At 35.3% G+C, this 27,850-nt stretch overlaps 3 protein-coding genes and 1 long non-coding RNA gene across 7 annotated transcripts in view; 3 read left to right on the top strand and 1 right to left on the bottom strand.

Moving 5' to 3' along the window:
- The first annotated feature begins 16,048 nt into the window (after nucleotides 1-16,048).
- On the top strand, nucleotides 16,049-23,435 carry b (glutamate decarboxylase-like protein black). Its single transcript, XM_076416898.1, has 5 exons — nucleotides 16,049-16,814; nucleotides 16,872-17,058; nucleotides 19,520-19,700; nucleotides 22,605-22,765; nucleotides 22,827-23,435. Exons 1-5 carry the CDS (start codon nucleotides 16,161-16,163, stop codon nucleotides 23,288-23,290), a joined length of 1,647 nt encoding a protein of 548 aa, XP_076273013.1. The 5' UTR covers nucleotides 16,049-16,160; the 3' UTR covers nucleotides 23,291-23,435.
- Nucleotides 23,436-23,845: 410 nt separating this feature from the next.
- On the bottom strand, nucleotides 23,846-24,968 carry LOC143204317 (uncharacterized). Of its 4 annotated transcripts, none has more exons than XM_076416903.1 (4): nucleotides 24,764-24,968; nucleotides 24,394-24,465; nucleotides 24,165-24,344; nucleotides 23,846-24,110 (listed from the first exon to the last, which is right to left on the bottom strand). In XM_076416903.1, the coding sequence occupies exons 2-4, from the start codon at nucleotides 24,455-24,457 to the stop codon at nucleotides 23,959-23,961; spliced, it is 396 nt and encodes a 131-aa protein (XP_076273018.1). In that variant the 5' UTR covers nucleotides 24,458-24,465; nucleotides 24,764-24,968; the 3' UTR covers nucleotides 23,846-23,958. The 4 variants fall into 4 exon arrangements, with proteins under 4 accessions (XP_076273018.1, XP_076273016.1, XP_076273017.1 ...); XM_076416901.1 differs by having other exon boundaries at nucleotides 24,394-24,468; nucleotides 24,769-24,832; XM_076416902.1 differs by lacking the exon at nucleotides 24,764-24,968 and adding an exon at nucleotides 24,643-24,736.
- Nucleotides 24,969-25,407: 439 nt separating this feature from the next.
- Nucleotides 25,408-27,850, top strand: part of LOC143204315 (uncharacterized) — a 45,054-nt gene continuing 42,611 nt past the window's right edge. Inside the window, exon 1 of the long non-coding RNA XR_013007559.1 lies at nucleotides 25,408-25,520. This is a non-coding gene — a long non-coding RNA (uncharacterized LOC143204315). The remainder of the gene's footprint in view (nucleotides 25,521-27,850) is intronic.
- On the top strand, nucleotides 26,099-27,710 carry beg (malonyl-CoA-acyl carrier protein transacylase beg). The gene is made up of 5 exons (XM_076416871.1): nucleotides 26,099-26,631; nucleotides 26,683-26,840; nucleotides 26,896-27,113; nucleotides 27,178-27,405; nucleotides 27,460-27,710. The coding sequence occupies exons 1-5, from the start codon at nucleotides 26,162-26,164 to the stop codon at nucleotides 27,625-27,627; spliced, it is 1,242 nt and encodes a 413-aa protein (XP_076272986.1). The 5' UTR covers nucleotides 26,099-26,161; the 3' UTR covers nucleotides 27,628-27,710.

The following is a 27,850-nucleotide window of genomic DNA, read 5'->3' as shown; positions in this document are numbered from 1 at the left end:
TTGGATAAGAACGACCGGTAGTTTTAATCAGTATTCAACATTTTTTAATACATAAAACATCATTGCATCCACTAAAAGCAACTGTATGAAATGGTAGAGCAAGGACTAGAGGACATGTGGTTTCAGCAAGATGGGGCAACAGCACATACAGCTCGTTCAACAATTCAATTATTGAATGACGTTTTTCCACGAAGACTAATTTAAATAAGACCAAGTGGAGATTTAGCATGGCCAGCCAGATTTCCGGATTTAACAGCATCAGACTTTTTCTTATGCGATTTTTTAAAATCAAAAGTTTATGTGAATAAGACCCAAATGATTCAACATCTGAAAGACAATATTCGTCACGAAATTGAGAAAATTCAGCTCAGATGTTGCAAGATGACATCAAAAATGCCTTAAAAATAGCCGAAAGTTTTCGCTATGCAACTCGCGATCACCATTTAGCCGATAACATTTTTCAATCGTAACGAAAAAAAAATTAAAGACCAAATAAACGTTTTATGAAAACCAAACTTACTTATCTTTTCCTTGAGATAAGTTATAGGCAATCAAAATGGTAACGGGACTTTTGCCCCACATTGTATGAAGAATGAATATTAGTATGTATATATGTTACTAACACTAAAAATTCCTTAAGATCTGATAGTTTTATAACAAATTATGGTCACACAAACAAATATCAACAGGCAACCACAAACCATAACCTCCAAATGGAGCAAGTTACCCGTGACACTCCATGTCGTGACGGAAATGATTGCAAGAAACACAGACCGTTCACGCAACCTTCTCGGATGCCGGCATCGTGTGTCCGCTTATTAGCATTATCGATGTTCCTCCCGCGAAAGAGAAGCCTCATAATTACGGCAAAGTGACGTCGACTGAAGAAAAATGACTTTACGTAACACAATGCCGCTGCTGCCGTCGGCATCGGTCTCGGAAAAAATTGCCGTAACGTCATCTTTCGCGATCTATTTAGTCTGGAAAATGGAAATTTATCAGGCCGTTCCAGAAAACGGCGACGGGGGGAACGCGGAACGGATTGGGGAGGTGTAGCGAGGGAGGAGGACCGGGTATTGTTTGCGACGGTTGTAGACACGGCGAGAGCAGAAATTAAAAATCGGCAAGAGAGGCCGAAACAACACCAACAAGACTGATTCCGCAGGTTTTTATTGTATCGTAGCCGCGATCGTTATACAGGTTTCTTTGTAAAACCTCTCTACCCCAGGAGAAATATCACTCCCTTGATACCGACGGGATCCCATTGAGTAAAACTGAAGTTCTCCAGGTCTGCTTTTAAAAACAAGTAAAAAAACACCCGTTATTCGATAGAAAATTGGACAAAAACAAATCTATCTATGTAAATTTTACCAATAAACATAACCAGTACTTATCTACTAGAATAAGCGATGTCCATGTCCCTTTTACTGACTCTTGTAAATATATGGGAATGAGCTTAGATACTAAACTCCGCTGGAGAGCTCTTGTCATCAAACTTAAGAAAATCCATTTTCATTGGATGTTTACAATATCAATTAACTTTTTCATCAGGCCTTGTAGAAAAAGACTTTACTTATTATATTAAATAAATTATATTTAACAAAAGTCCATAAAACCGACCAAGCGTCAGAATTTTTTTAGCCTTATTACATTATATATATATATATATATATATATATATATATATATATATATATATATAACCTGGATTTGCGCCCAATAATAATTTGGTAGAGTTTAAATCCAAATTGTTTCCGTTTGGCGAGTATGTGCTTCTTCCAAGTGTTAGGTGGATACTGAGATATTTAGCACTCTGCTTACGGAAACTGACAACTATATGATATAGACTGGTGGATATGTTTTTCTAAGCAGCGTAACAGTTATATGACTGGATTTTGTTTCGTTGACCTTTATACGCCATCTTTTCAGTCACATTTGTATTTGATTTAAGTGTGTTTGTAGGTTCATTGATATTATGACTGAACCTTCATGAGAGGCTAAAACTGCCATATCGTCTGCGTATGTTGCCACATGTTGGATATTTTTGTTGTAGGTAAATCAGCTGTGTACAGAAGATATAGTACTGGACCCAGTACACTATCTTGCTTCTTAAACTATTATACATTGCATGTAATTCGGTATGTTCATCGCCTTGTAGCTCATAATCAGGTTAAGGGAGAAGTTTCTTTGATTTAATCCGCAATTCCGTATGCCATACTTTATCAAAGTCCTGAGATATATTTAGGAACGCAGCTGAACATATCTTTTGCAACAAACAGACACTGAAGTAAAATAAATGTAATAAATGCTCATAATCTCCTACATAATGTCAGGCATTGTAAGTAAATTTTACGAGAACGACCTTCAAGTAAAAAAAAATGTTGAAATCAAACATGGCTACCGTAAGCTTCACACAGCATTCGATGATCTTCAGCAGCCTTTTTCTTCAGATTGAAGTCAAAAAGTACAACTTCCCGCAATTGCTATTTACTCGGTACATGTTCAGACATTTTTAACCCACTGGCTTCAATATGAAGTTGGTTACAAATATACGCAATGCGATTAATACACAGTAACATCGTCTGTTGTAAATCTTTTAAAATTAATTTATAGGCCTGATAATAGTTACTAAGCCCTAAAACAGTTTTTTGCTTATGAGACAGTATCTAACACGAACCCTTGTCTTATTATTTTCCCCAACATCATATTTATTACTTACCCCAGAACTCGTACAACCTCCTTTAAAATTAATAAATATCCTCGAAAGTCCTATTAAAAAGTAGTAGAGAGTTTTTTCGCCTAACTAAACAATTTAAAATAAAAATCCGAAACGTTTATCCACCCTCTTCCAGCTTGGAGCCGCGCAAACCCCCTGCCCCCACCCCCTTTTTTTTCCCTTTACCCCGTCGCCGATCACCTTCGAACGAGTGGCAAAATTAAAAAACTTCGAGCCAACAACACGATGAAGTTCGTAACTTTAAATAAGAAGGCGCTGGGAGGGGGGGGGGTACCGGTTCTTGAGGGGGAGTGCGGGACGCGCGAGGGGTACGTTTAGGCAACGAACGGAAAATACTTTACAAACAACTCTAGGGAAACAGTTTTACCTCTCGGGATATAATGGGGTTGGTATGGCCGTGGAAGAATCAGATTCGTACCATTCGGTCCGTTCATGTGCGCGTTTGCATTGGTGAGGGTTGTAGTGAGAACACAATTCGTACTTATTGGTATTATTGGCCAAGGCTTTATGTGAAAAGCGAGAGTGGTTTTACAAGAGTTTAGGTCTAAGATATCCTTATTATACATATTTCTATTGAATTCAATTAAAGCTGTTATGAATATTTGTAAAACATTTAATAACAATACATTTTTCCCATATAAACCTGACATAAGTACAGGGAATAGTAATATAGCACCATGCAATACGGCACACTTGCATTGCTTAGTTTACTTGTCAAATCTCGTAGGTTATATTTCGGTATGTTATACGCTTTGTTCTGCGACGAAATGTGTGATCTCTCATAGGATTGTGGCCAGATAATCTAAAACTACAGCGGCAAGAGGAATAACAGAACTCAACACTCACTCGATTAATAGTAATCTAATACAAACACACAGCCAAAAAGTTCAGGCTGGGTTTGAAGAATATCATTAAGAACGCCTCAAGAAAGACTACAAATAATTGAACCGTTTTAGAAAGTCTTAGAGTAGGGAGCGAGGAGTAGATTTCCATCTCCAACGTCACGGCGGATGTTTACAAATCTGAAGACACGCAAAGCGATTTTTATTTCAGCATTCCTTTTATTCCCTTGTATATCCGCTAAAAGTCAATCAGAAACTCAACAACTACAAATTAGATCGCCGGTACCAGTTCTGAACCAATTTCCAATACTTCATAAATCTGTGACAGCACCAAATTAGAAGACGAATGGTGAGCTCATGCTATGCTGGATTTTCATCAACATGGGCTTCAATTTTATGACTATATCATTAAAAACATAAAAACAAAGAAGAGCAATCGAGTATATACAGATCCTGTGATGCCTTTAATGGCAACAATGAAACAAGTGTAACGTTATAATTCATAAGATTACACTTTGTTCTATATTATGAAGACATAAAAATAAACATAAAAAATTTGTTTCATTTCTTTCAAATAATTTTGAAGCATATTTATGGGAAATTAGCAAAGGTATTCAGGGCGTCACAGAGGAATATTGGTTAAACTATTAATTATATTTATAAATTTCCAATATATATTTCCCAAAATACCGTTTTATAATATCGTAATATTGAAAGCTTTCTGACGGTATTTGGATGCTTGAAGAATAAAAATTAACGAAAGTAAATCTGTACGTGTGCAGTTCACCTACAATCAGACCGTACAAGCACCTATAACATTAAACAATACTATCATTTCATATAGCAACAACGCTAAATATCTTGGATACATTCGTAAATCAACTTGATTTCGAGGCCATCGTGCAGCTCTTCGTTGGTTACGTAACGACAAGCATTAATGGTACAACTTTTTTCTGGCAGCGTTGGACTACTAGTTGGTTTGATGTTTTAGAGCGATCCAATGTTTGCACCCCGTAAGTCCAAATGGGCTTTATAATTATTCGATATATCAATCTCTTTGATTTTACGGTCAAGCTGGGAGTATCTTGCGACTAACTAGTGTAATTCTTTGATTCATTGTTATTTTTGACTAACGTGGTATTCTTTCAATTAATATAAATATTTTTAAGGATATAATTCTTATATAATTGCATCTACATACCTGTAAATGTATAATTGACGTTTAAATCTGCACAAGTCGTCTTATTTTCACAATATATCTTTAATTAAAAAATTTACATCGCGTAATTCCTACACAAAAGTTGATTGTGTCAAAAAATATCCAGAAAAAGACCGAAATAATGTTGTTTTCTCCATTCGAGTGCAAACCAAGTCCGCCCAAACTGTCAAACTCGATACAGTATCTAGTCTGACTATAAAAAATCGAGATAATCGACATCAGCTCGTAAACTTCACCCATAATTATCCTCGTAACTACTCCGGTTCTATCTCTATCGACAACACACACACTGGCGATCGAAAAACTTTTCGGTTCCGTCGCCCCATTCCCGAACTTCCAACCCCTCCAATACGCAGTCAGGAACTTTTCCGTTAGCCAGTTCATAAAAATGATGATGCCGAGCAGCTGTTTCCACGAAAGTTTCCATTTTGCGTTTTGCCTTTCGATAGTTTTTGTTTGAACTCTCGACAATGGTCGGTCCTGACGCCGACTCCATAACGGTGTAGCAGGAGGGAGGGCCAGAAAGTGGAGGAGGACGCGGCCGCAGAATCATTGCTGTTTATTCATTGACACGAGTGAGATTTCATCAAGATTGATAACATACCGACGCTGCATCTACTTATAAATAGCGTTGGGAACTATCGACTGTTTGGTATTTGACGACTTTTTACTATCGATTGTTTCAGTCATATACTTTCAGTTACTATTTTTGGACCTATTAGTATCATTCAACTGATTTTTAATGGCGACCTTGTAAATAATGTGCCAAATTTATGCTTACATAGATTTATATGTAATATATATGGTTTGTAGTATGCTTGTAAACAACAATACATTGTGCATTAATATACCAGCATTTTGGAACTAACGTACTGTAAGTAACTGTAAAGAGAAAGTCTCACGAGGTTCGTTCAAGACTTGTGCACGTTAAGACTTCTTTCATTCATGTTTCAACGAATAATAATCTTAATATCTCACTAATTAACCATAAATAAAATATTATTGTATTTAAAAAGGGTGCGATGGTTAAATAGTTAACAAAGATTGATTGATAATATACACAGGGTCTTTACATTTTTTTTCGTTATGATTGAAAAATTATATCGGCTAAATGGTGACCGTGATTCGCTATGCAACTTTCGGCTCTTTAGGGCATTTTTCATGATATCCTGCAACATCTGAGGCTAAATTTCTTCATTTTAGTGAAGAATATTGTCCTTAACATGTTGAATCGTTTTTCGGGTTTATTCACGTAAACTTTTGATTTTAAAAAACCCTATAAGAGAAAGTCTGGCGCTGTTAAATCCGGAGATCTGGCTGGCCACGTTAAATCGCGACTTCACGAAATTAGTCTTTGTGGAAAAACGTCATTCAATAATTGAATTGTTGAACGAGCTGTCTGTGCTGTGGCCCCATCTTGCTGAAACCACATGTCTCTAGTCCTTGTTCTTCCATTTCTGGTACAAGAAAATTTCTTACCATGTCTTGGTACCGTTCAGCAGTAACAGTAACAGGAACGCCTTGGTCATTTTCAAAAAATAGGGACCAGTGATGTTTCCAGCATGAATACCACACTATACAGTCGTTTTTAGTGGATGCAATGATTTTTCATGAATCAATTGAGGATTCTGTGTTCCCCAAAACCAACTGTTCTGTTTATTGACGTGGCCACTGCGAAGAAAATGAGCTCCATCGCTCATTATCAATTTAGACGAAAAATCTTCAATTTCACAGCCTTAGGATTGCATTACTGTACTCAACTCGTTAATCAGGATCTTCCGGTAGCAATTTTCGGACTAATTGAATTTTGTACCGGGACATATTCAAAATTCGCCTTAAACTGCGTGCAGAAATGTGTAACTGGGAACCACGTCTCCGAATTGATGTTTCTGGAGACTCTGCAACACTATTGCATAGCAGAGCCACATTTTCAGCGTTACGAGACGTCCGTTGCCTTCCAGAATGAGGCCTATCTGAAAATTCGCGTGCAAACGATAAATTGTAGTTTTGTGAGGCACTGGACGAATAGGATATTTTTGACGCAATTTCCGCTGAGTGGCAATAATAGAACGATTATTTTGAATAAATATTGTCACTATTTCTCTTCATTCTTGTGGCGTATATTTATCCATAATAAAATTTGGACGTCTACACAACACAATGGTTAAATCGAAACTGAGCTAAACGTCAAATAATCAGGATGGCGCGCAATCAAAATGGTAGCGGGACTTTTGTCTCACCTGTTATAAACATTACAGTAACAAACTAAACTTCTATAAAAAATATACGATAATCTCTTTTTCACACCATCCATTCCACACTTTTCCTTAGTCTGACAAGTCTATACAATTATGTACACCACAAATTTAACATATTAACTAAAGTCATTGTCTGATCTCCCATCACCCTTGACAAACAAAATTCAACCCTATCCTCATTTCTATTTTCATTTTCAACCTCATTTACCAATGCTTCAACACTTGTAGCGTCACTTTTATGCCTTATACCTGTGAAATTCAATCCATTTACTTGGTCAGTATCTTTCGGAGTCAATTTATCCAATCTTTCCAAATTTTCTCTATCAAATCTGTCCAAAAATAACGGCAATCCCAGCAAAACAAGTTATACAATGAATTCACAATCCTTAACTAGCTCAAATGACAAGTAAATATTTCGAACCAAGCACCAAATAATTATAAATATTGTACGCGATGGATATCCATCAAAATTAAGGGACATTGTCCATTAAACAAGACGAAAATCAGTTCTAGTAAAATAACAGAGTTATCCTCCGTCGAGGACTGGAACGGCAATTTTCAAGCGTGATTAGTTGGGTCATAATTAATTCTTATAATGAGAGTATCAAGTGATTTTGCTCGCTATAAAGTGACAGTGATTCTGTGGTCCCTCCATCTCCCTCTCTGTCTCGGTTCATTTGCGTACGCGCTACGTACACACGCACACTGCCCAACCTAATTATTATTTGCCGCTGATTATTAGTTTAGACACAAATTAGTGCGGCGATAGTAGGTCAGACGTTATTTTATGTTCAAGGTATCGCGTTATTTTATGAACCGTAATGTGAAATAAAAAGTTTTTTTTTCCATTTATAATGCTTTGTTCAATTTGAGATGGAAGTAGTTCTTAAAAGAACAGACGGCGAAAAATCTGGTCAAGAGGGTGGATGTGCCTACATTTGATAGTGAATTTTTATATCCAATTGTGAACTAACAAGTCAATTGAAAAGTCCCCGGCCTACCATAGTAAAACACATTTTTTGGCAAAATTAGTTTCTTTTTATTCAACATAATTCCCTTCAAGGGTGATACACTGATAATAACGGCCCTCCACCTTTTCGATACCATTTCTGTGGTACGATTTATCCTTTGCTTCAAAATAGGCCTCAGTTTCGGCGATCACCTCTTCATTCGACGAAAATGTCTTCCCAGCGAGAATACTTTTGAAATTTGAGATCAAGAAATAGTCGCTGGTGGCCAGATCTGGAGTATACGATGGATGAGGACACAATTCGAAGCCCAATTCATGGACTTGTGACACGGTGCATTGTCTTGCTGAAGCAGCACTTTCTTCTTCTTCAAATGCGGAGGTTTTTGGGCGATTTCGTCCTTCAAACGGTCCAATAACTCTGTGTAATAGTCGCTGTTGATGGCCCTTCCTTCAAGGTAGTCAATGAAAATTATTCCATGCACATCCCAGAATACACAGGCCATAACCTTGCCAGCCGACTGTAGCGTTTTTCCACGCTTTGGAGCGGGTTCATCATGTGCAGTCAACTCAGATTACTGTCGATTGGACTTCGGAGTGAAATGATGGAGCTATGTTTCATCCATTGTCACATATCATCTTCAAACACTGCTCCGAATCATCAACTCGTCGTTGGTTTTGATCAAAAGTGAGCTCCCGCGGTACCCACTTTGCACAGAGCTTTCTCATACCCAAATATTCATGAATGATATGATGTACACGTTCAGTTGATATCTTTAGTGTGTCTGCTATTTCATTCAATTTCAATTTACGGTATTTTAAAATCATTTTATGGATTTTTTTCATGTTTTCGTCGGTAACAACCTCTTTTGGGCGTCCACTGCGTTCACCGTCTTCGGTGCACATTTCACCACGTCTAAACCTAGCATACCAATCCTTGATGGTTGATTTTCCTAGGGCAGCATCCGGAAACTCGGCATCAAGCCAAATTTTTGCTTCAAATGTATATTTTCCCTTCAAAAAGCTATATTTTATCAACACGATAAATTCCTTTTTATCCATTTTTTTCACAATACCAAAAGTTGCTTCACTCAAAATGTTATAACTCACAAACTAATAATTCGACAGCTGTCAAATTTATACATGCATCTTTTGAGTGTTAGGTCTAACTAAAAAACGTATGGATTTAATTCTAGTAGCGCCTATGTGTCAGGCTGGGCTTTTCCAATTGACCTATTATTAAGCCACATCAATATTTATACGTTTTTTTAGTTATTTAATTATATTTTACATTAGGTGTGTTTACTACAGTCTTAATTTATATAATTCACTTTCAAATAAGACGCCGAAATAGAATATTCTACAAAAGTAAAACTTCACACTATTAGCTGGATCCAAATCTCAATCCAAATAGTTTTTTCGTGAAATTCGTAAATACAGTTCTTGTTTTCAAATCATTTGGGCATCATTTCGAGCAACAAAAATCGTCCAGAATAAGGATGGTCGTAACTTTGAATCAACATCAAGATTCAAGGTCAGAAGTTGGTTCTTTGCTTTCGGTACTCAGTACATTATTTTTGCAAATCTATGACTGACAAGAAGAAATAATTAGTTAGAAAATTATTTCTTACGTTGCTGTGCAATATTAATTGATATTTTGAAAAGGAGAAGACGGATATCCTTTAAATATTCAACAATAAAATCCAGTGACACGTATAACATATATATTTTTGTACAAGTATTGTGTTTTTTTTCTTGCTCTCTTATTTACCCTTTTATTGTTCAAACACAGAAATTAACAAGAAGGTTGTTAATTCTAGGTATACCGTGCCACTAAAGATAATAATATTCTTCAATACGGTGAGCGTGTGAGTGTCAGTGAGATTTCATTAAAACGTTGTTGATATAATTTATTCGAGTGAATCTTCGTTCTGATATCGACTACATCGGTGTCCTATATATTCCTTATCCCTTAAAATTTGTATCAGGAGCCGCCATTACTATGTATTATTAAAACTGACTAAAAACAAAGATTATGATCAAGAACAAAGTTAGACGAGAGACCTGTTATGCCTTAACAATAAAGAACAAAGTTATTTTACGCGTGTTTCGGTGGAACAGTGTAGAGAACCACCTGTACGGTAAGAGTGTTTCTAGCAGAACCGAAGACAAGGCCGATCGTTCGATCTTTAATTGCCAATAAATTGTTTTTTAGTAACCTTTCTGGCGGTATTAGTAGCCTTGATTGGTTCCGATTCTAACAGCGGAAAAATCTAGCTAAAATCCTAGCGGCTCGACAGGAAGTGTGATATGATGACATTGATTTCCTTCGAATTCAGATTTCGGTTGTTTTTTGTTTGTGTTTCGCTATCTGTCCCGTTCAAACTGGACCAGCATTTTTTACCGGAAGTTTTACGAGCTCAAGTCACTGTCTCTTTCATCACCCAGCTCGGAAAATACCTTTTAAATTACACGATACCATTTACAAGTCGTCCTCGTCGGTTTGAATTGCTTTTATTGATGTTTTCCTTGTTCGAAGTAATTGTTTTGATGTTTTTATCAACAAAACCATCTGGTTATCGGTTTCGAGGATGTTGCTATATTCGAATGCTATTGTTGAGTAACGAGAACAGACGTAAACGGTGAGAAATTCATGAAAATGCAACAGATAGAAAAATACTAGTCGCATTCGCTCATCAATAATTTATGAAAGAAGTCACAAATGAACATTTTTGTCCATAAATTGTATTATCATATTGCTATATATAACAGGTCAATTGAAAAGTCCCCGGCCTACCATAGTAAAACACATTTTTTTGGCTAAATTAGTTTTTTCTATTCAACATAATTCCCTTCAAGGGTGATACTTTGATTATAGCGACCCTCCAACTTTTCGATTCTATTTTGTAGTACGATTTGTCCTTTGCTTCAATATAGAAAAGCGTCAGTTTCGTCGATCACCTCTTCATTCGACGAAAATTTCTTCCCAGCGAGAATACTTTTGAGATCAAGAAATAGTCGATTTTTGACACGGTGCATTGTCTTGGTGAAGCAGCACTTTCTTTTTCTTCAAATGTGGCCGTTTTTCGGCGATTGGTCCAATAACGCTATGTAATAATCGCTGTTGATGGTCCTTCCTTTTTCAAGGTAGTCATTAAAATTTTTTCCATGCGCATCCCAAAATACAGACGCCATAAACTTACCAGCCGACTGTTGCGTTTTCTCACGCTTTGGAGCAGGTTCGTCGTATGCAGTCCAGTAGGATGACTGTCGATTGAATTTCGGAGTGAAATGATGGAGCCACATTTCATCTATTGTCACATATCGACGCAAAAATTCGGATTTATTACGCTTGATTATCTACAAACACTGCTCCGAATCATCAACTCGTCGTTGTTTTTGGTTAAAAGTGAGCTCGCGTAGCATCCACTTTGCACACAACTTTCTCATACCCAAATATCCGTGAATGATATGATTTACACGTTCAGTTGATATCTTTAGAGTATCTGCTATTTCATTCAGTTTAAATTTACGGTCATTCAAAATCATTTTGTGGATTTTTTTAATGTTTTCGTCGGTAACAACCTCTTTGAGCGTCCACTATGTTCACCGTCTTCGGTGCTCATTTCACCACGTCTAACTTAGTTCGGAATCTCGATATCAAGCCAAGTTTTTGCTTCAACTGTATTTTTTCGCTTCAAAAAACAATAATTTATCAAAACGCGAAATTGCTATAATTCACAAATGGCCACATTCACATATTAACAGCTATCAAATTTATACTAGTAGCGCCATCTATGTGTCAGGCCTGGGACTTTTCAATTGACATGTTAGAAGTTATGAAATGTAAAGGATTTAAAAGAATGCAACTTTTATTTTATTTTACGGAAAGAAGCCCAGAACGATAATGAGCTCCATGAAGCTAACATTCATGTAATGACTGCGATTATAAGGGACTAAGCTACAAAAGAACTGGTACAAAGATCATAAAAATTAGACACTTGATGGTTTGAAGAATATGGCATGGTTCAGTGAATCATCGTTTACATTGTTTCTTACAAACTAACAGGTTTTTTATATGGAAAACTCCAAAAGAAACTTATGGGTCCATGGGGGAGTTTCGTTATGATTTCGGCGACAATATCGTAATATTCAGTTGGTTCCTTCATTCACATCATTTACCGAATTATTGCGAATGAATAGTTCAACATCCTCAATGATGAAATTCTTACTATAACTAGCTATATACATTCTTGATCAACGCTGAGATATTCCAAGTTTATCATGTCTCCATATACATCGCCAAAAAGCATCAGAGTATCATCAAACATCTCCCTTGGCCAGTACAATCGCCAGATCTCAACATAACTGAACGATTATGGGGAGTTCTAGACCAAAAGAATGAGGACTAGATTTTCATCTCGAACATCACTGAAGCAATTGGCGGATGTTTTAGTACAAGAATGGGACAACATTCTGTTGGAAACTACTCATCATCCCCTGTGATTATTAAAACATCATATATTTGACCGATATATCTATATTTTTTCAGTTCATATTTTTCAATATTTAAAAAAAATTAAATATGTATATATTAGGTTATAATTTCATTATTCTAAGATTCTATAAAACATCATTTGAATCAAAACTATAGAAAAAATTATTTTTAATAAAAGATAATCAGTTTTCTTCCATCTGCATACCACCTGTAGGCGCATAAGTGGTCTTATTTTCAATAATACACCTTTGGTTAAACTAGAATTAAGTACAGACAAATGTACCGAAAGCCTTCCTTATCGAACAACGGTAGTACTGAAGATTAAGGTTCTCCGTGACCTTCGATAGCAGCGAAGCGCCAACCAAGTCCACGGTGAGCTAGGACACATCTAAATCTTGTCGTCGAATTCATAGAGACCGGCCTTGTTGTTTCGAATGGCAAGATCAAAGATAGGCTGTCGAAACAAAAACAAAAGCCGCGAAAAACTGACGTATTGTATAATGTTAATTATTAACTCTGATTAAATTCGAAGGCGTTTCGGAGGTCTTGACATTCGAACCGATTTGTTCATCCATATTAATGCAGAAAAATCGCGCACATCTCGTGCACTCACTGATATTCGATAGGAAATCGAGTCGGATATCCCACGGTCGATTCAATGTCGCAACTAGCTACAATTTTGTTGTTTTTGTCCAGTGAATGTTGATGGTTTTTAACCATTTTCATATATATATATATATAGTCTTAGTATAAACAGAGGCATAATTTTAATAAAGTTTGTCTCTATATACAATTATTGCTATGTAACCAAATTTGTTATAAAATTTTTTATGTATATAATGTATTATTCGATATTTTTGAACATTATTTACCAGATAATTGACTCCTATAACTCTTATTTATATAAATATACATTCATTAAAATAAGACAACTTATATAACAATTTATATAAAATTACTTTCCTTTAACATTTATTAATATTTTTCTATATATACTTGTAAAAAAATGATGACCATAGATATATTTTTTTAATTTCTTCTATAATTCCTATACAAATGAAGATATATTAATGAAAACTTTCGTACATATGTAAAATTGTATTCCTAATTTTTTAATGAAATTGTTTTTATTTCTAATTATCTTGTTTGAACATTTTATGAACATGTACTTAGAAGAAAATTGATGATCTCAGGCATCTTCTTTTAACGAAAATAAGATCATTTAAATAAAATTATATGCCCTAGTTGGCTAGAGACTCCAAGATCATTATGATGTTCGAATATCGGCTGATAAGTCCCCAATTTGATCTTGAGAAGAACTGAATTCACATGCCAAAATTTCGATCATAAAGCAATTATATTACGGGCAGTTTGAGTAAAACTATTCATTCAGAGAGATCGAAATGATGGATTGAATAACATTCAGCTACTATATATAGCCTTTAGTCCTCTCACAACATTGGTTCATTACGAATTCCACTTCACCACAAGCACAACCACCCTATCGCCTTATTACTGACTATTCTCTAGATTCAGAATATTTAAACCAACAACTGTTTTGAAGATTGGAAAAGCATTATTGCATCCGAGCTACACATTTCAAAGACTATTTGCTCCAGGACTATCCAAATCGATGAGTAATTGCACCAAGTGATTTCTAATCGAACAACTGTGTATAATCCACAATAATTGACCGAGATATCTGATTCAGCAACTTGCCTTTGTCTGTTATAGTTTCGAAAAAAATATCCAAATCGAAAGTCTCTCTGTGGTCGATATTGCAAAACCGACCGAATTTCTGCATACAGAAAAAGTTAAAATCATTCGTCACCAGATTGTTTATATATAACCAAATCTATCCCGGATATAACCGCAGAAACCCAGTATATTAGTTACTAATATTAATAGTTAATTCAGTTATATATTATTAAATAATTTCTTTGTTACAGAAAAAAATTGAAAGTCGTCAATAATATATTGATTTCGTAGATTTTATCGCGCAGATAATGAACTAATTGTCCAAAAAGTAGGCAGTACGCAAAAAAGGCTTTCCGCCTTAAACCAGCTACTTAAGAAATAACTAAAATGAGTGATGTACCAAAAATATTCCACTAAACCCATCTCTGATGACTTAGGACTATTGAGAACTAGTCTGGAAGGTCACATAATATGCATCCTAATTACCTGTTTAAGATTTGAGTTTGTTTAGACTCTTCTTTTGAACTTAAACCCGTAACTTTTGAAACCCTTCTCACAACCTCCTATTTCATTCAAGACACCATTACCACTGATTTCCAGTAACAGTCGAATCTTAATGAATACGAATAAAATAATTAAGAATATTAAAAAATATTAAACTCAATTTAATTTTCTAAAATATTAACTATGTGATGACACAGGGTAATTGGTACCACACTGAATCAATTGTCCTGGGAAGTTATTAAAGTTAGGTTAGAAAGTGATGGGGCATTTTTTCATTCATGAATAAGTCACCACAAAATATTTCATGAAAAACAAACCAATTATTGCTAAATATATATAGAAATATTTCAGGAAAAACCAAATGATGAAAAAAAACACTTTTAATCAAAGAATGGATAAAATGTCCTCGCATAAATATAAAAACATTAAGAATAACTAAGTAAATAAAGTAAATAAAATTTTAGAGGTTTGGACATGAAAATAAGCTTTCTAGAAAAGCTGAACCTCTTTAAAAGATTATTAATCGCTATTGTTTAGTTATACATTCATATTTATATATGTTTTCAAAATTAGAATAAGAAATTTAGAAATAAACATTAAAATTTGAAACATACTTTACGAGTAATGACTGACTTCGTACTCACATTATACAATCTCAGTAATTTATTACAACAAAACAAAAAATATATTTATATAACAAAGCAACTTCTTAGAAATCCAATGAAATATATTTTTTTTTGAAAAGAGCGAATTATTTTTTAACCTTAATTATTTATTTAGAGGACAAAAGGTAATCAGGCTTTTTAATGACTGACAATAATTCTACACCAGGACTTCTATAACTCCATTAAATATTGAAATTGTAACAGATTCCTTCGATGTTTTACATTTAAAAGTTCGAAGTTGAGGGATATACAAAAAATATCGGAATAAAATTTAAATTTTAAATATAACAACCACGACTCAAGCGTCTTAAATCTCTATAAGCCAATCTTATCAGATATTAGGCGGCATTTCCTGATTCATGAAAGAAAAAACGTTTATTAAATGTACACAAAGAAAAAATGAACCAATTATAGCGAAATATATGTATATAAATAAAATGATTTGGCAAAAAAACAAAATAAACCAAAAAATATTCGGGGAAAGGACCTGAGTCAGCTGTGGTCGGAACCGAAATTGCCATCGAATTTTTCTCGACGGCTGGGTACCGAGAACTGAGACATGCGTTGACACCGACCGATCGAAATTCCCCAGGTCCACTGGCGAGAGTGTTATCATCTCCGAGAAGTAGTGGCGTCGATTCAAGGCGAAATCCCCAACTAGCCCGCGTTCGGTTTTAAAGGACGCGTTCTTCGTCGTCCCAGCCACTAAATACCGTCAGGTGGTTCAGTCGTGTAGCACGAGGAATCACTCGTATCCAGCCCGCAGCCTGCCATGCCCGCGAACGCTCAAGAGGACGTGACCGTGGAGGAGACGGAAGTGTACAGCGACACGCTGGGCTCCTCCGAAGACGAGGAAACCGCGTTCCTCTGCAGGAAGGCCAGCAGGACTCCGGTGGCGTCGAATCCCGCCGATAAACTAGCGACGTTCGAGAGTTTGGCGTCGAAGCGGGACCACGAGGCCTTCTTCAGGCAGTGCGTCGACGTGTTGTTGAAGGAGGCCGTGTTCGACGGCACCTCCCGCAAGAACAAGGTGCTGGAGTTCCGTCAGCCCGAGCAGCTGATGCGGGAGTTCGATTTCGAGGTGGGCCGGGAAGGCGCCAGTCATGGAGAGCTCCTGAACCACCTACGGGACGTCATCAAGTTCTCCGTGAAGACCGGTCATCCCTATTTCGTCAATCAGCTGTTTTCTTCCGTGGATCCCTACGGACTGATCGGGCAACTGCTCACCGACTGTCTGAACCCAAGTGCGTACACGTACGAGGTAGCTCCGCTTATCATCCTCATGGAGGAGACCGTCCTCCGAGAGATGAGACAGATCGTCGGTTGGAAGAACGGCGATGGCGACGGGATCTTCTGTCCGGGGGGTTCCATAGCCAATGGTTACGCCATCAGCTGCGCCAGGCACTACTTCAATCCAGACATCAAGGTAAGAACGCCTGCATTACCACGCAATCATCAGCCTCATCGAAAAACCTCCTCGTAGACCAAGGGATTGCACGGCATCAAGCGTCCCGTGTTGTTTACCTCCGAGGACGCGCACTATTCCATCAAAAAACTGGCCTCCTTCCTTGGCCTAGGAACCGACAACGTCCATCTAGTGAACACAGACTCCAGGGGCAAAATGGACCCGGAACACCTGGAGACACTGGTCAAGAAATCTATTGACGATGGTAAGTTTATTTTTTTAATCATAAACAAACCTTTTTTTTCACGAGAAAAAAACCGAAGTTATTTTCTTGTCAATACAATATTATCCAAAAAACATTCTCATTTACGTAAAATTATCCTCTATAAAAACACGCTTAAAGTTTTTACTCTTTTACTCCAGCGTTAAAAAATTATTTGCTGCTGATAAAAAAGAGACATACTTCAAAATTCTAAATAAACCTTCTACACCTTTTATTAAAATATAAACATCTGAGAATCTGGATGTTTGAGGAAAACTCGTATTAAATTCCGTAAATTATTATTAACAATGTAAATTACTGTATATCTACAATTTCTTCCCCTGGATAGAGTTTTACATATTAAAACATTCATAATAAGTATTTCCACACCAGTGTACCCTATTAATGGGCTAAATATATACTCCGAAATTACAGGCTTATTTGCTCCGTCATCCAACCCTGCAAATTACACTTTTTAGAATATTTACTCCGGCATTGTATGCTTATCTGCTCCCACGGTAAATAGCTGTAACTTAATTTGGTCCGAAAATATATTTTTAAATGTCTATAATTTGTGAATATGTAAGAAAAAACATCTTCAATTCTAATTTTTGTTTGTTTTTGTTTTGAATTTTTGCTCCGTTGTTGTTATAAACTTATTTACTCCGTGACTAAAACAAGTAAAACATGACAAATTCTCGTCAATTTATGATTTCCTCTGGTCGAGATAATTTTAGAGGTTTAGTTTTTAATAATCAACAGTTTTGAATCAACATTCAACAATATTATTTGTAAAAAAGGGTGTCTAAAACATTTGCTCCGAGATTACCTGATTCCTTTCTAAAATAGCTATTATTGTGTTAAAAATAAACGTAATTAAAGACAATGAAAAGAAAAAGATGGCAGCAAAATTGTAAACCATAATATGCATCGCTTTTTGAAACAAACTCTCTTAAACTTTTATTCCAAATTTACAAAGCAATTTTCTCCGTAAATTATTGAAATTGCAAGTCTAGACCTTTAAGAATATAGAAAAAGCATGTTTTTAAAATTCTAATTAGTCTAAAGTAGCTATAAGTGTACTAAAAATGTTAACTTCTCATAGTAGTAGAAATTTTAAGAATAATATACTCCATCAAAAATATTTAACCACTGGTATTTAGGAAAAGAGTATTTAAAATATTTGCTCCGGCATTACTCCTTGACTGAAGTAGCTATAACTCTGAAAATTGTTGTAGGCTTAACCATTAAGACTATTAATAATGGATGTAGTTAAAAAAAACTCCAGTAAATTTTTACTCCGCATTCACAAAGCAATTTTCTCCGTAAATTATTGAAATTTCAAGTCTAGACTTTTGAGAATATAGAAAAAGCATGTTTTTAAAATTCTAATTAGTCTAAAGTAGCTATAAGTGTATTAAAAATGTTAACTTCTCATAGAAGTAGGAACTTTAAGAATAATATACTCCGTCAAAAATATTTAACCACTGGTATTTAGGAAACGAGTTTTTAAAATAATTGCTCCGGCATTACTCCTTGACTGAAGTAGCTATAACTCTGAAAATTGTTGTAAGCTTAACCATTAAGACTATTAATAATGGATGTAGTTAAAAAAAACTCCATTAAACTTTTACTCCGCATTCACAAAGCAATTTTCTCCGTAAATTATTGAAATTTCAAGTCTAGACCTTTGAGAATATAGAAAAAGCATGTTTTTAAAATTCTAATTAGTCTAAAGTAGCTATAAGTGTATTAAAAATGTTAACTTCTCATAGAAGTAGGAACTTTAAGAATAATATACTCCGTCAAAAATATTTAACCACTGGTATTTAGGAAACGAGTTTTTAAAATAATTGCTCCGGCATTACTCCTTGACTGAAGTAGCTATAACTCTGAAAATTGTTGTAAGCTTAACCATTAAGACTATTAATAATGGATGTAGTTAAAAAAAACTCCATTAAACTTTTACTCCGCATTCACAAAGCAATTTTCTCCGTAAATTATTGAAATTTCAAGTCTAGACCTTTGAGAATATAGAAAAAGCATGTTTTTAAAATTCTAATTAGTCTAAAGTAGCTATAAGTGTATTAAAAATGTTAACTTCTCATAGAAGTAGGAACTTTAAGAATAATATACTCCGTAAAAATATTTAACCACTGGTATTTAGGAAAAGAGTATTTAAAATATTTGCTCCGGCATTACTCCTTGACTGAAGTAGTTATAACTCTGCAAATTGTTATAAGCTTAACCATTAAGACTATTAATAATGGATGTAGTTGAAAAAACTCCAGTAAATTTTTACTCCGCGTTCACAAACCAATTTTCTCTGTAAATTATTGAAATTTCAAGTCTAGACCTTTGAGAATATAGAAAAAGCATGATTTTAGCAAATGTTGAACCAGAAGAGACCATAAATAAACGATATCGTAAAGTTATGAGACTGATAGTTGTATTTCTCTCTCAGGTTGCTCTCCTTTCATGGTTTCTGCCACCGCCGGCACCACCGTCATCGGGGCTTTCGACCCGATCGACAAACTGGCCGACATCTGTCAGAAATACAACATGTGGCTTCACGTGGACGCTGCCTGGGGAGGCGGCGCCCTCGTCTCGCACAAACACAGGCAGCTTCTTCGGGGAATCGAGAGGTAAGGCATTATCCCCGCGGTGCAGGAAACATTTTCTGCAATCCACGACCCGTTCGCAACGGAAACGCTACTACAGCGGCCGACCTTCGCCAATTTTCGATTTCTACAAAAATCCGTGTCTAATTAAAATCGTAACAGTTGCGCAACGAGCCGGGAACGCGAGCGGACGGTTTTCTCCGCGTCCGAGAACCTTGGTCGGCGATTGTCCGGGTAATAGGATCGAGGTTTCCATTTCGGTACCATCAGATTTATTAATTACCGCCGTTGATTGCTTTTTTTCGTACTTTTTCGTACTTCGACTTGCCTCGGTTCGAAACCGAGAAATTGAAGTCGCCGTTTGCTCATTGCTAGCTAATTACTTAACCGTAAACGATTTAATTATTCTTCACGAGCCTGCAGCCGTGAAGGCTATCAGCGCTTTTCGATTCCATTCGTTTTTTATTTCGAACCGAATGTCGCAATATCGTTGATTCCTTTGTTCTAGGCTCGATTGCACAAATCGGGTGGTACTACGTGCGCGAAAAAGTAATCCATATTTTCGACGAATAAGCCGAGACTGAGATTCCAAGTTTTTTTTTACAAAAAAAGAACCAAATTTTTCTCGTCGTGGAATATCATTACTTTGAGCGGTATACCAGTCTAGAAAGTTGAAAAAATCGATTCAAACGAACATTTTTTCCACAAATTGCGGCTGTTGAAAAAAATGTTTTAGAGGCATATTTTTCCGATTTTGTTTTTTTTTTTTGAAATAATAGAAATCCGAATTCCGTTGTAGTTTTGTCTTTCATATAGAAAATTTCGAGGAAATCGGTTCAGTAGAACTTGAGAAAAAGGCGTTTTTAGATGCCGCCTCACAGAAACAACTATATCTCCTAAAATGATTTAACTTTTGAAAAATACTCTTATAAGAAATTTTTTAGACACACTTCTAGACTGTGTAGAACACATGGGCTGAAGAGTCCCAGGCGTAACAAAGAAAACGCTTTTTTTTTATTAAAAATTAGCCATATTCATCAATCTAATTCGATGGATCCATGTTTCATCCATTATCACATATCGATGTTAAAATTCCGGTTTGTTGCGTTTAAACATGGCCAAACTCTGATCAGAATCATCAACATGTACTTGTTTTCCGTCAAAAGTAAGCAAACGCGACGCCCACTTTGAACGGAACTTTCTAATAGTCAAGTGCTCATGCAATATAAAACCAACACCTTCTTTTGATATCATTAAAATGTTAGCTAAGTCACGCAACTTTTTGATTTTGTGGATTTTTCTGATGTTTTCTGGTGTTACCATACATTTGGTCGTCCACTGCGTTCTGCATCATCGGTGTCTTTACTACCACGTTTGAAGTCAACAAACCAACGTTTTATTATTGTTTCTAATAATAAAAATTCTTTTGGAAATAACAAAAGTAGTGTTACTCTTAACACAATAAACCACAAACTTATAAGTAAAGGAATGTTAGTACTAACTGAAAAAGCAATGAATGCAATAAAACTAGCGCCATCTATGTGGTAGGGCCAGGACTTTTCAGTCCGTGTTATGTGTAAAAAATTTGAACCAATGTAAAATTGAAAAACCGTAGTTAAAAACTACACAAAGCCTAAACACACGGCAGAATTGACAATTCAAAGAAAATATTATGAACATCAAGCTAATTAACGGCTATCCACCCATATCGTCAAAATTAGCTCCATGTACTTGTAACATTATATTTCAAACTAAACTCTTGTTTATATCGAACGACAACACTTGTTGAACAACTAGAAAATCGAAATGTATATGTTAATACTGCCACAGTTGAAGTTTACATATAGAAGAGATCCATAGAACCAAAAAATCTATATATAATTCTGGATTCGGGATACACCATTTCTTGAACTTCTAAAAAAATATGTTTTTCATTCATTAAAGGCAATTACAATTCAGCCATATTAGTTACAGAAATTATATCGATATTTTTAAAATACATAACACAAAAAATAGCTTCGCACTGTTGAGATTTGTTCTCTTTATGGTCATACAATATTTGAACATTTCATAAGAATTTCTGATCATCTCTATATGAAACATATTTATTGCAATCGATAGTTTTAAAAAAGTGAGTTTACTTTCTATTATGGTATTAAAAAAAATAGAAATGAGTTGTTATTTGAAAAAAAAAAAGTTTTGGTGTCAAAAGTGTCAAATTTGAAGTTATTTTAAGATAGTCACAAGTGTTGTTATACCAATAATTATATCAAAATTAGTGTTACCTAAAATTATAAGTTAGTTAAAGCTCTAAATAACAAGTATTTATATTTGACCTCTTAAAGTCAAGGGTTAAGATTTAAAGATATAAATATATAATAAAATACAGAACATAACTGACAAAAAAAATATAATATCAAAAGATAAATTCACATAAGTGTTAACAATATTAAGTTCTGTTTAATTAACTCTTTCATTAACATATTTTATTCTAACAAATTTGTACATGCAGATAACACTCGATAAGTTGCCTGACTAATAAAGCCACAACATTGTCGGTCAAGAAACTCTCTCCTCTCTCTAAAACTTCTTTCAGAACTCCCCTGACTGTTTAATACATTGTTACGTACTTTAATTTACGTCTTTTACGTCTTTGCTTTCAAACTTCCACAATCACTTAATTGTTTGAAGTCTGGAAACAACCAGTGGTCACTGAGGGCCAGATCTGGACTGTACGATAGGTAGAAAAGCGATTTGTTCAGTTTTACTTCTTTGTTTGGCCTCTGTAATCTCTATAAATTAAACGCAAATCGAAATTTGTAGGCTAGATCTATTAGGTTAAGTTAAAGGTTAAAAGAAAGCGGCATCTATAAATCTAGACGGAACTTTTTACTATACTCTTTGTACCAATTAAAAAAAAATTTTTAGAGCCGATTCGGTAACGTGGAACCCTCATAAACTGCTCACGGCCCCCCAACAGTGTTCCACCTTCCTGCTGAGACACGAAAACCTCCTCTCTGAAGCGCACTCTGCCAACGCGGCCTACTTGTTCCAGAAGGATAAATTTTACGATACAAAATTCGATACAGGTAAAACAAAACTTCTTTTCGCCGCTTCCCGGAATTTTCGCTGACGCTTTTCCCCTTCCAGGCGATAAACACATCCAGTGCGGGCGCAGAGCCGACGTACTCAAGTTCTGGTTCATGTGGAAAGCCAAAGGAACCGACGGTTTCGAGAACCACATCGACAAGACGTTCTCCAACGCCGAATTCTTCCTGAACACAATCAGAAACCGGCCAGGATTCGAGCTAGTCATTCCGGAACCCGAATGCACCAACATCTGTTTCTGGTACCTGCCGGAGAGTCTGAGAACCGACAGCCAAGAGGAGCTACGTCGGAAGATACGCGACGACGAAGAATTCCGGTTGAAACTGCACGCCGTGGCGCCGAAAATCAAAGAGAGGATGATGAAGGAGGGGACCATGATGGTAACTTACCAGACGCACAAGAGCAAACCGAATTTCTTCCGGATAGTGTTCCAAAACTCCGGCCTGGATAAGAACGATATGCTGCATTTGGTGCAGGAGTTTGAGAGGTTGGGACATGATCTATGATCACTATTTATTGTTTGATAATGTACAGATATAACTATATTTATTTTGTTTCTAGTTGTAAGACGATATAAAAAAATTGTTATAACAGATTATTAAACGTTTATATTTTTAGGTAAATACATTTTAAATATATATAAACAAAATATATGTTTATATGTACAAACAACATCCTGTGTCAAACTCTTCTTTGCGATATCTATATTCCTTTCCCTTTATAACAATGCAGAAGAAACCATTCATCAAAAAACTGCCCAACAAAAAATACAGCAGACTAACAGCAGCATGGCATACCCCAAACACACATCACACACTCTATCAGCCAGAAAACTCCATTCATCCAGTCACACCTCATTCCTGACATTGAAATCACCATCAACCGATGATGCTAGGGTTTTGTTTCTTCTAAATTTCGAAATAGAGAACTACTGTCTAGGCAAGAACAATATGCTGCATCCAATATAGGAATTCACGATAAGTATTTATTTATAAAAGAAATATTTCAGTATTTCTAGTTATAAGACAATATATTAAAACAATCTTTATCAAAAATCAACAGACGTGTAATAAAATATATATTTGGGTAAATACATTTTATATATAAACAAAATATCTATAACTAAGATAAAACATAGGATTATATAATGATATATAACAATACATCTTGTTCCTTAACCAAACTGTGCTCCGCAATTCCTACATTTCTTCTCCTTCATGGCTAGACAACACAAAACTCCCAGTGGGAAAAACAATATCGCACATAACACCCCCATAACTGTGAAATCATCTTCCAGGACGCCTACTCTACATGCCGGGCACGCACCTTAATTGATTTGTTTAGAATTTCATCAATATTTTATATACTATTACTGTGTACCTATAACCACAACATCGGGAGGTGTTACAATGACCGTAGTTGCTGTAGCTCCATATGTCGGAGCCGCATACGCTGGTTGTGGTGGTATTACATATGTTGGTTGGGGTGGTACTCCATAAGTTGGTTGGGGCGGAGCCCCATAATACGGGTGGAAAGCTTGTGAAGACGTTTGAGCCCCTCCTACAATCAACAAATTTTATAACAGGTCATTTAAAGGCATCCTGGTAACCTATCAATCCTTCAGATTCATTGTACGAAGGCGGAGGTACTTTATTATCACCCATATTCTGCATTACGATACCTAAAATCAACAGTAACAAACCACTAATGTTGATAAAAACATTAATACCAAAGCATATTAATCATCCATGTGACATTTTACCTGACGCCTAAATATTTAAAAGAAGACCGAAAATGCTATCGTTTTAACACTATTGAACTAAATTCAGTACATTTTCGATATTAAAACATATTTTACCTTTTATTAATCTCCATTTACATCCATAAAACAAATTTAAAAATACCTATTTATATCCGATTTTCTTCGAAAATTATGGCGCCTTATTGGTATTTAAATAAATTATCATGACAGTACATACCTATATATGTCTTAACTCTCAAAATTCGGCCTTGAAAACTTTCAGATATTCAAATTTACGGTCTAAAAACAAATAAATACTTCTTGTAAACCATACAACACAAGACAAAAATTAATTGAACTGCATTTGTTTACAAATATTAATAGGGATTTTTAATGCCAGTTTGTCAAGATATTGACGTCACCAACCTTCGGTTACCACCAGTTGTTTTAATGGTTGCCTGTATACTACAAAACCAAAATGTAAATATATTTAATTACAATAATTTGAGTTAACATTAATTAAATGAGATCAAATAGTAATGAATATTTGAAATGATGAAATATTTTTTCCGTTGGCTTTGAAGACATTTAAATATTAACATCGGTAAAGGTACTTTTAAACAAAAAACCGCTCAACAAAATTATGTGAAACAGCAAATATTAGTAATGTGAGATACAAAATTTAATATGAATATAATTGTTTTAAGGCGGCGTTGTATATGAATACAGATTTATTTATCAGTTGTCATAGAAACGAGCGTGTTTTGTTTTCTCCAGTCTTCTGGCAAGCGCGAAATAAGAGCGTTATTAATTTTACGTTTCTCGTTATGGGTACATAATTTGTTTAAAAATAAGTAAATATCGCGTTTTAGAGTAAGTAGTAATAGTTTTTAGTGCTCTAATTAAATTAATTAAAATATAATGTAATACATTTATTTCGTACGCGCGTATAAATATTGTGTTCAGCTGTGCTACAAAATATTCGAGAGTTGGGGGTAAGTATAACTAATTTCATTAATATAAAGTATTATTGTTATTATATTTGTCGTTAATATACAACTGTCGTGCCAAATAAACCGTGAAATTATTCTATTTTGAAATATTAGACAATGAGATTTTTTGGAATAATTTGAATTTACAAATGCCAATTTATAAAATACAACACCAAACAATAGTCACTTTCACAATAACATTAACTGCATGCACCATTTTTAATATGAAAAGCGTACAAACTATTAAAAATATTAAAACTTACAAAGTATATAAAATTTAAAGGATAATACTTTTATACTTTTATTCGCAAGTTATTAAAATAATACGGTTCTAACTATATACCTTTGTTAATTGTTAGTGTGTGGCTTAGTGATTTTTTATTAACAAAAAAGAACAATATAAGTAAATATAAAGTTAAGTACTTCATTTTTGAAATATTTTTTTATTATTTTTCAAGAATTGTAGCTCCAATTAAAAATTACAGTTAATTAAATCTAAAACCGTATGTTTTCATTTTATGTTAGTCGATAAATCCCAATTACATAGAAAAGAAGAGGAATTTTGTACAAGTGCAGGAAATTTTGAATATACGTTCCCGGGCATCCTGCTCTAACCAGCTCTAACCTCACATTTAGAAACAATAATGTCTCTGTTTTTAAAAAGTAATATAAAATTAATCAATGTTAATAAGGGCATTGGAGACCTCTGCTCTAGCTACAGAACCTTCTTTACCTACACGGCATTACTTAACAACTCCAAGAACTCGGACGAATCTCCCCTTAAACGCCTGTTAAACGACGCCTCTTCATTTGACGGTGCTAAAATTACGAACCCAGAGCAACAGTGGGCCACCGCGCCCTATCCCCACAAACCACCTGTCCACGGCACCAAAGAACAGATACAGGGTGACTACTACAAGACAGAGAAAAAAGATCCTCGTGATAGTACCATAATTGTTTTTCCGGGACAGGGAAGTCAGTATGTGGGAATGGCCAAAGATCTGATGAAATATCCCATGGCCAAGGACTTGTTTGACTTGGCCAGCTACATTTTGAAGTATGACCTGTTAAAACTGTGTCTGGAGGGCCCAGCAGATCAGTTAAACGACACCAGGTTGGTTTAGGTTATTTTTGGTTGAGTTATAACGTAGAGAGGGTGTTGTAGGTATTGCCAACCAGCGGTGATGGTATCATCATTAGCTGCACTGGAAAAATTAAAAGAAGAGAGACCAAATGCTTTAAATAATTGTGTGGCAACTGCGGGATTTAGTTTGGGAGAATTAACAGCCCTAGTATTTGCTGGATCTATTCAATTTGAAAATGGTATCGTACTTTTGATTTATGTACATGCTAAGTAGTACTGATATCCAAATTACAGCCATCAAGCTTGTGCAAATACGTGCAGAAGCAATGAAACTTGCTGCGGATACATGTAAAGGTGGAATGATGACTGTTATGTTTGGGCCAGACAGTAAAGTGAACTATGCTTGTAAAATAGCAAAGGATTGGGCTATGGATAAAGGTGATGAGTATCCAGAATGTCGTATAGCTAATTACTTATATCCTCATTGTAAAGTAATATCAGGCAGTGAGTCAGTAAGAAAATCCCTATAACACCAACATATATCCAGTGGTCACTTGACACCAGTATCATTTTTAGGCTCTTGACTACATGGAGAAAAACTACAAGGAATACAAAATCAAAAAAGTTAAAAGATTGCCCGTCAGTGGGGCATTTCACAGTGATCACATGATACAGGCAGTAGGTGTTTTCAGGAGAGCTCTGAAGAAGACTGATATACAGGATCCCATTATTAGAGTGTACTCTAATGTTGATGGTAAAAGATACAGGAATGCTAACCACATCAGAGAACAACTACCCAAACAGGTACTATTATATTTTCTAGTATTTTAACTGTTTAAAAACAATAATTACCTTCAGATCGTTAAACCGGTAAAATGGGAGCAGCTATTGCATGTTGTATATGAAAGGGATCCAGGGGAATACTTCCCTCAGACTTATGAGTGTGGCCCAGGGCATTCCTTGAAGACAATCCTGAAACAGGTCAATGCCAAAGCCTGGGACCACTGTTTCAACATCGAGGCTTGATGTACATTGTGTTAAATATTGTTAATTAAGAAACAAAATCTGTAAAGAAATAAAAACTACTTTATTTATATAGTAACATGAAATCACTTCAGTTATTTTTTCATAAATCAACAAATATAGTTTTTGAAAGAATATAGTTTTTAAGCTAAAAAAAGAATAAGAAAAAACATTCCAAACATAATATTAATTTGATTTGTAAATGTTTCCTTTATATAAAATTAAG

The sequence above is a fragment of the Rhynchophorus ferrugineus genome, unplaced genomic scaffold (assembly GCF_030347505.1).
Source record: "Rhynchophorus ferrugineus isolate W39M unplaced genomic scaffold, kcgeb_rfMv2 rfM10, whole genome shotgun sequence".
Classification (NCBI taxonomy): Eukaryota; Metazoa; Arthropoda; class Insecta; order Coleoptera; family Curculionidae; genus Rhynchophorus; species Rhynchophorus ferrugineus.
This window is presented reverse-complemented; position numbering and strand designations above follow the sequence as displayed.